General features: G+C 44.0%; 1 protein-coding gene across 1 annotated transcript in view; it reads left to right on the forward strand.

Annotated features, from left to right (window-relative positions):
• The window catches only part of LOC311238463 (NEDD4-like E3 ubiquitin-protein ligase WWP1), an 88,236-nt gene that overhangs the window by 65,417 nt on the left and 13,797 nt on the right, over positions 1-9,022 (forward strand). Inside the window, exons 11-14 of the mRNA XM_084326543.1 lie at positions 1,364-1,538; positions 5,718-5,772; positions 8,392-8,476; positions 8,627-8,755. Of these exons, the coding sequence (XP_084182669.1) occupies positions 1,364-1,538; positions 5,718-5,772; positions 8,392-8,476; positions 8,627-8,755 (444 nt within the window). The remainder of the gene's footprint in view (positions 1-1,363; positions 1,539-5,717; positions 5,773-8,391; positions 8,477-8,626; positions 8,756-9,022) is intronic.

The raw sequence follows: 9,022 nt of genomic DNA on the forward strand, positions 1-9,022 counted from the left end.
TGTCCCTTTTTTCATTCTCTATTTGACTTTTACGGGTGTTACAAGGGTGTCTGTTTTTAAAACAAGTCACTCCAAGAAGACTCTGCTTGGAGGATAGGTTTTCAAGTAACACTAGAGATAAAGGACCAGCTTTTGACATCAAGGCACCCTAGTTTTTTCATAACCTTTTAACCGTTACTGAAAATAATTATTTATAATGGAGTTATTTCCTGCCAATTCACCATTGCCATAGGCTTCCATTTGATCTCGAAATGTGTCTTTAATACCACAAACTCACAAAAGTCACCGCATCGGACAAAAATATTTTCCTGAAATACTTTTATATTCCTAAAAGTTGCGCTATTGTCGTGCCTTAATAGTGTCTAAAAAAGAAAGAGGAGGAATCCACATATGATCTTAGCATGGCATTTTAGTCAAATGTGCTGACTTTCTTGGGTTTGTGTTTAAGACACATTTTCAGATTGACTGGGAGCCAATGCCAGTGGTGAATCAGCAAAGAATAACAACGAAATCTTTCAGTGACGGCAAAAGATTATGAAAGAATAAGGCAGCCTTGATTTCTGCATCAAGGCAAGAATGACTTGGAGCCCACATGTCAAAAAGGCTTGTATGGTCTTTTTTTTTAATGATTTGAGTTCAACAATAATAATGTTTTATTAAACATTTGTCTTCCTCGACTGGCAGACAAAACTGTTTGTGGTTGGGATGGCTGGGGTCTTTAATAATCCTGCGAGCATTGCTGACGTTGTATATATCCTGGATGGAGGGGAGCTCACAACCACAGCTCTTCTGGGCCGTTTGCACGGCCCTCTGTGAGCACTTTGCTATGGGCTCTGCCTCCTTACCTGTTGCCCTATACATGAGATGGAGACCACGCAGAGTCAGTATTGTTTAAATGGCATGTTTCTCCTGATCTCCATTACAAATCTTAACCGGCTCCATTGTGGATGACTCATTTACGGCTCCACCGCGAGGAGGCTGAACCCAACTCTCACCGTGGTCAACATGCCCTTATGACTCACCAGCCACTGTGTAAGACCAGTCTGTTACAGCACCAGGCCAGAGGCCAGCCAGCCCCCTCTGCCAAGAACACACCTTTTTTGGCTGAGGCCCCTGACTCTCAAGTCCAATCAGTCTATTATGTGAATGAATGAAAGATTTCTTTGGACAGATCAACAATATAAGGATCCTGTTCTAACAGTGTCATGTCTCTTGTGCTTTAATAGTCATGTATGTCTCTTGTCCCCCTGTTCTGTCTTGGATGTGTATAAGTGCAGCTGTTTGCCATATTCATGCCTTAAATTGCCCCTTGCAGGACTAATAGTGTTTTTAATTTAATTTAATTGAATCTCTCCACGTCCAGGTGGGAGCGGCGTGTAGACGACCGGGGCAGGATCTACTATGTGGACCACAACACCCGCACCACCACGTGGCAGAGGCCTACCATGGAGTCGGTCCGCAACTTTGAGCAGTGGCAGAGCCAGCGCAGCCAGCTGCAGGGAGCTATGCACCAGTTCAACCAGAGATACCTCTACTCCGTAAGCAAAACTTTGCTCTCTCTTCCTCTCCTTTTGATGCACACATACTTTCCTTTTCTGCCCGAGGAAGGACTATCCGGTGAATAATTCATATCACAAATCCTGTATTTCTTCCTGGAAGCTATAAAGGGGCTCGGTTGCCTTTTGTTGAGGGGATTGTAGTTGTCTAATTTTATGGTTAGTTTGACTCATCAACCATCTGTCTGTTATCACTTTGTAGTAGCTTGGCCTGGGGAGGATTTATTAGGGAAAAGACTTGACAAAAGCAATTACTTCTAATCATCTTCTCTCCTAAATTGCCATTTGAGTTCCTCTGTGATGTGAAGTCGGTTAAAAGATTCCCCACAGGAACTTTAATCGTCTGATACTTAAAGGTAGAATGTGTAATGTCGCTAAACGGCAACTTCTAGGCAAAAGAGCCCCTCTTGGTGTTGCGCTTTGTTTACTGTTGGCCACACTGCAGGCTCTGCCAAGAGAGGTATAGTAAGTTACTAGGCTCCAACCCACATGTCGGACTAAAACAAAAAAAAAGTAAACAAAGCGGAGTACCAAGCTCTTTTGCCTAGAGGTCACTGTTACAGATTGTATCTTTAAAGGGCTGCGTTTGGTTAGTCTGGAATAGTGGTTCCCAACGTTTATTCTTCAGGGCTCTCCTTCCTGACTCACCCCCCCACCCCCCCCCCAGCAGTCCTGTCAGAGCATCATTCACTCACCCAACCCCCCCCAAGGGCACCCAGGAGCACCCAGGAGCAGACATGGGCTGCGCCAATTTTCCCAGGTGCATTTTGGGGCATTGCACTGGACAATTGCGCTTGCCTTGAGAAATACAAACAACCCAGAATATCGTTCTTTTCCCCCCCTTAGTGTGCAATAATGATGGGTTCTTCCAGACCTGCGCCGGCACAAGAGATTAAGTGTGGACATAAGCCTGGTGATATGAGACTAAGCTTGAAGCTTGACCAGTAGAGCTCTAATCTCTCTGTTTTACACCGTCTGAAGTAACCTTCTGCCTCATTAGATTATCCCACCCAGCTGGATCTAGCCAGACACAGCCTTTATCAGCCAATGTCATTTAGCTACAAGCACTCTCATCATCAGCCAATGATAGAGAAGTGTGAACAGAGCTCAGATCTGCTGACTGGGGCCCTGGAAGATCATTCTAGTCTCTTAGAGATAACTCCCAACGCTCTCATGGAAGTCACAAGCTTTGCGCCTCCTGGCTTTGAAATGAGCACTACTTCTTCTTTTATAAAAGACATTTTTAATTCTAAAGATAATCTGAAGGTGGTCATGGCCTCTTAAAGCGTAATTCCGGTATTTTTTTAAACCTGGACCCTATTTTTCATAATTTGGGGTCTAAATGACTAATAGGGACAGCAATGTGTTTTTTCCACTGACAGGCTCAGACTGTTATGGTAAGTGTCTGAAGAGTCTATTTCTTACCCAAAACACAAGTCACGCTGAAACAAAAGTTGCAGGAAGACTGGTGGAAGCGTGAGTGAGTGTTGGAGAGGAAGAGTTTGTTGTGTTGGAGTACAGAATGCGTAGCATCATCTAAAAGATATAAGGCAATGGTTCGTGTTTCCACCGAATTCTATCAACAATATGTTGTGCCACACTTGGCACCGTTTTCATCATGTTGGATAGGGACACGCTGAAGTTGTGTCTAGTTGCAGCCTGTTTTCTCATCGACTCTGATTGCCTTGAGAGTAGGGATGGGTACCGAATTCGGTACTTTTGAGGTACCAAACCGAAACACGTCGGTACTACCGAGTATCGAGAAAAAAAGAAAAAAAAAGGATTTTAACTTTTTTCTTTTCGTGTCAACGTTCACATGCACAATATATGCTTACCTAGGATTTGACTTGATTCAACAACAAAGCAGTCGGAGCAATGACAAGCCGAAAACTGTCGTAATTGTAGTTATTTGAAGTTAGGATTTTTATTTTTTACGACTGAGGTAGGTAAATAAAATTTCTTGAGACTAAAGTACCGAAAAAAGGTACCGTTGGGTACCGGTATCGATTCACAGGTACCGGTACCGGTATCGGTTCAAATGTGAAAGGTACCCATCCCTACTTGAGAGTAGGGATGGGCATTTGAAAGAAAAATCCAGATCGCATGCTATATTCGATTGATCGTGTATTACTCGGGGGAAAAAAACGATTTTTCTCATAGCTACGAGTAATCGATTACTCATGCCCATCCCTACTTGAGAGTGGCAGGCCCCAGCCTTGGTGCTGGCTAAACAGGCCTACAGCCTAAAACTATGGATGGGCACAAGTAATGTTTTCCCAGATCGAGTACTCGCATGAATTACTTGAGTAGTGCTCGAGTAATTGTTTAGGGAAATCTTTTTTTTAGAATGCATCTTAAAGAACATGGCAGCAGCAATAACGAGATATTAGTCACACACACACATACTCTACCGATCTTATTACGTCTTGCTCCACAGACATAACAATGCACAGCAATATATAGCCGATGCTTAATGCGTATCGTCAGTCAAAACAGTCAGGTACCATTTGTAATAATTACCTCCACTCTGTCTGCAGCAGGTCTCTCTGCTCATGGATGTCCATATCAATAGTCTATGAATGCTACGCAAAGTGGGCGGCATGTTGTTGGCACAATTTGGAAAAACACAAACCACTGTTTTTATCTTTTAGATAACACTAAGCTAGCTGTATTCCAACGCAACAATTACAAACCTTTGTGGTACTAGCGTATTATCCGTAGAATCCACATTCTCATGCTCCACAGCTTGCAGTGTTTTCTTCTTGCAACGACTCACACCTTGCCGAATTTCAGAGTGAGATTTCAGTTTTTGTGGCAAAAACAATCACTTTTGGTGGACATATTTGGTAGTAACCAAATACATAAAAAATCAAGTACCCTCAAAGGTTCAGTTGAAAAGGCGAGTACTCAAGTAATCGATTACTTACTCCCATCCCTAATCCCCACCCCACATACTAGCCTATATATTTTCATTCTCTGTGTGTAGTTGGCTCTATTCCTCTATTCCGGTCACCCTGGCTGCCTGCCTACTCCCCTCCCCTCTTACCTTACACCCTAATCAGATGTTTGAGACAGGCCTTCTCCTGAGTCTTTGATCACAACCTATGATGATGTCACTGCCCCTGTGTGACCATGATTAGCTCACACAGCACATTTAGTCATTTAGCTGACGATTTCATCCAAAGTGACTTACAAATTGTGTATAAGTCAGCAGGAGGGTACAGCTAAGGGTGAGTGGTATTGCTCATCTAGCAGTGCCTCAGTTTGAGTGCCTCAGTTTAAGTGCATACTAGTATAGTATGTAGTAGTATAGGCATAGTACATGGTAGTATAGACATAGTAAAGATGATTAATTTATTTTATTTAATTTTTTGATTTTTTCTTTTAAAAATGTGTTTTTAATTGACGCCGGAAGATTGGGCGGGCTTCAGCTGTTCTGACTGGTGGGAAGTTTGTTACACTACTGGAGCCAGGACAGAGAATAGCCTGCTTTGTTTCAATGACCCCCAGGAGCCCGAAGAGAGGAGTGGGTCTCAGGCGGCCGGAAGATGTTGAGCATAGGGGTCTTGAGGCGGTGTAGTTAGAATAGAGACCATTGACCAGAGGTAGGAGGGAGACGTTCCCCTTGATCAAAAGATCAAGATAGAGTTGGACCATATTCAGCATCAGCCAGCTGCCTAGGCAGACTGTCTGCCACCCTCCCAGCAACATAGACTACATCTACAGGTACATTTCCTGTGTGTAGTGTCGTATGAAACTGTGGCCGCACCCTGCAACCAGCCAACCCCCGGGGAACCACATTCAAAAGCCACTTGGGACTTTTCTGTCACCTTTGCACACTGGGGCAGCACTTAAAATAGAAGCTCCTCTCATAATGTTTGTACTGATTGATGGTGATGGGATAAGAGGTAAACCCATCACAAATAATCACTAAAGGTGTTAGACATGCATACAAAACATACTGCAATGAATAGCTAATGAATAGCTAATAGCCTGGCCTTCACCCTCCCCATGCTCCATGTTCTACTTCGGAATATAGTTTCTACTTATTGACCTTCAGAAGACATGTCCCTCACTGTCTTTTCATTTGGAATCTCTCTTGTTTACTTATGTGTCTATTTCTAATTGTATCCCTAATGTGTCCCTCGCCTCCTCCACCAGGCCTCCATGATGTCTGCTGAGAACGACCCGCTGGGACCGCTGCCTCCTGGCTGGGGTGAGCTCAGACCTCCTCCCCTGCTCACCTCTCATCATGAGCTCTAGGGCTGACCTTCGATTTTTTTTGGGAATTCGAAGCTTCGGGCCGAGATTCGATTTTAATTCGAAGCTTCGAAATAAAATTTAAAATTAAAAAGAAATTTTTTTTTTTTTAAATGTTTTTATTTATATATATATATATTTTTTTTATGTTGTGGGACTTGTACAGCACTTTGTTCAACTTTGTCAGTGCTGTAAAGTTTAAACCTTTTTAAATCTTAGACAAACGAAACACTTTGCTTTCATAAAATATTGTAAGCCGTCATTTGAGGCTTTATAAAAGCAGCACAATGAACACAAATCTGTCAGTGCCGAGTCCGACCTCATCTTAAATAACAAACAGCATTGCTTGTTGTAGTTAACAAAGAGAGGCAGAGTTGATTTTGGATTTTTTTTTATATATATATATATATATATATATATATATATATATAATCAAATTTTATTTTCATATTCGAATCCCATGCCCATCGAACGAAGCTTAGAAGTATTTAAGACAGCCCTAGTGAGCTCAGACCTCCACTGCTCACCTCTCATCCTTCTCTCCTATCCCTCCCTTCTCTGTTACCGTCCTCATCCCTTCTCTCTGTTACTGTCCTCATCCCTTCTCTCTGTTACTGTCCTCATCCCTTCTCTCTGTTACTGTCCTCATCCCTCCTCTCTGTTACTGTCCTCATCCCTTCTCTCTGTTACTGTCCTCATCCCTTCTCTCTGTTACTGTCCTCATCCCTTCTCTCTGTTACTGTCCTCATCCCTCCTCTCTGTTACTGTCATCATCCCTTCTCTCTGTTACTGTCCTCATCCCCACTCTCTGTTACTGTCCTCATCCCTTCTCTCCGTTACTGTCATCATCCCTTCTCTCTCTCTGTTAATGTCCTCATCCCTTCTCCCTTCTCTCCGTTACTGTCATCATCCCTTCTCTCTCTCTGTTACTGTCCTCATCCCTTCTCTGTGTTACTGTCCTCATTCTATCTGTTACTGTCCTCATCCCTTCTATCTGTTACCGTCCTCATCCCTTCTCTCTGTTACTGTCCTCATCCCTTCTCTCTGTTACTGTCCTCATCCCTTCTCTGTTACTGTCCTCATCCCTTCTCTCTGTTACTGTCCTCATCCCTTCTCTGTTACTGTCCTCATCCCTTCTATCTGTTACTGTCCTCATCCCTTCTCTGTTACTGTCCTCATCCCTTCTCTGTTACTGTCCTCATCCCTTCTCTCTGTTACTGTCCTCATCCCTTCTCTCTGTTACTGTCCTCATCCCTTCTCTCTGTTACTGTCCTCATCCCTTCTCTGTTACTGTCCTCATCCCTTCTCTCTGTTACTGTCCTCATCCCTTCTCTGTTACTGTCCTCATCCCTTCTATCTGTTACTGTCCTCATCCCTTCTCTGTTACTGTCCTCATCCCTTCTCTGTTACTGTCCTCATCCCTTCTCTCTGTTACTGTCCTCATCCCTTCTCTCTGTTACTGTCCTCATCCCTTCTCTCTGTTACTGTCCTCATCCCTTCTCTCTGTTACTGTCCTCATCCCTTCTCTCTGTTACTGTCCTCATCCCTTCTCTCTGTTACTGTCCTCATCCCTACTCTCTGTTACTGTCCTCATCCCTACTCTCTGTTACTGTCCTCATCCCTACTCTGTTACTGTCCTCATCCCTTCTCTCTGTTACTGTCCTCATCCCTTCTCTGTTACTGTCCTCATCCCTCCTCTCTGTTACTGTCCTCATCCCTACTCTGTTACTGTCCTCATCCCTTCTCTCTGTTACTGTCCTTACATGGCTTGGCAATGAGGAACTAATTGTTGTTGGTGGCGATAATATACGCCACAATAATTTGTCTATACCATATTCATAGAATTTGATCGCATACATCTTGGTCGCAAACAGGTGATTTTAATCAAATAGCAGGTGATCATCATTAAATGACAACCGTGACCAATGAGCCGCGGCACCGTGTGACATTATATGGCAAGAAACGTCATGAGAACACTATGAATAGAAACCCGTGGGTCTCTGACATCGTTAAGCAGTTGGATAGGTTTAATATAACATTAAGTATTGCAACGATTGCCGTTTCCCGGTTTCAACAAGCAAAGAAAACTAAATCTATCTATGCTTCGGTTTTAGCCATGGCTTTGCACACTGCACAGTAAAATCAATGTGGCTACTAGTCTTCATTACAGCCATAGAGAAAACTCACCCAGAACCAGAGAGGATGCTGTTGAGCTCTACTGCAGAACTGTATACTACTTTATATTTTCTACATTCTGGTTAAATACAGAATAATGAATGTATAGAGGATGGTGCCCACCTCCTTCTCTCTACAGTTCTTTATTTGTCCTCGTCCACCCTTTCTTGTCTTCTCTCCTCCCTTCTTCCCCTACCTGCTGTTGTACACAATGCTCCCTGCTGACTGTGTGTCAAGACAGAACAGTTTATGAGGAGGAGTCATCGCTGTGTAGGTCATCTCACTGGGATTCTCCCACAGTGCCAACAGCTGTTTGGAACAATACTGATTCTCTCTCGCTCTCTCTCTCTCTTCATCTCTCTTTCTCTCTCTTCATCTCTCCTTCTCTCTGTCCCTCCAGAGAGGCGCGTGGACTCCAACGACCGTGTTTACTTTGTCAACCACAGCACGAAGACCACGCAGTGGGAGGACCCCCGGACACAAGGGTGAGCGCCTCACGCCAGCTTGTCCTCTGTGTAGTTGTTAGTCAACACCGAGCTCTATACCGTTATCATGTCCATGTATGGAAGACCTGTATTCACCTGTATTATTTTTCTCCCCGCTCTCTGTCTCTGTCTCTCTCTCTCTGTCTCCAGGCTACAGAACGAAGACCCTCTCCCAGAGGGATGGGAGATCCGGTACACCAGGGAAGGGGTGCGCTACTTTGTGGACCACAACACCCGAACCACCACCTTCAGCGACCCACGCACCGGGAAGTCCTCTGTGTGAGTACAGTACCACCAACCGACTACACTGCTGTGTTCGGGATACGCTCTCGTACTCCTACATTCACACTGCATGTGACGAAGCTCAGGGCGGCGTATAATAGCTCCTTCTACACAGACTCGCACATCTGTTACCCAGTCCTGTCTTGGACTATCACCACCTAATGTAATATAATGTTGAATGTTAATGTTGTTCATTCAGCCAAATACACATTGCCAGTGATCCATATGCCCCTGTTCAGGTGAGGTACGCAGGCTGATTCAGCT

The sequence above is a fragment of the Notolepis coatsorum genome (assembly GCF_963971535.1).
Source record: "Notolepis coatsorum genome assembly, chromosome: 12".
Classification (NCBI taxonomy): Eukaryota; Metazoa; Chordata; class Actinopteri; order Aulopiformes; family Paralepididae; genus Notolepis; species Notolepis coatsorum.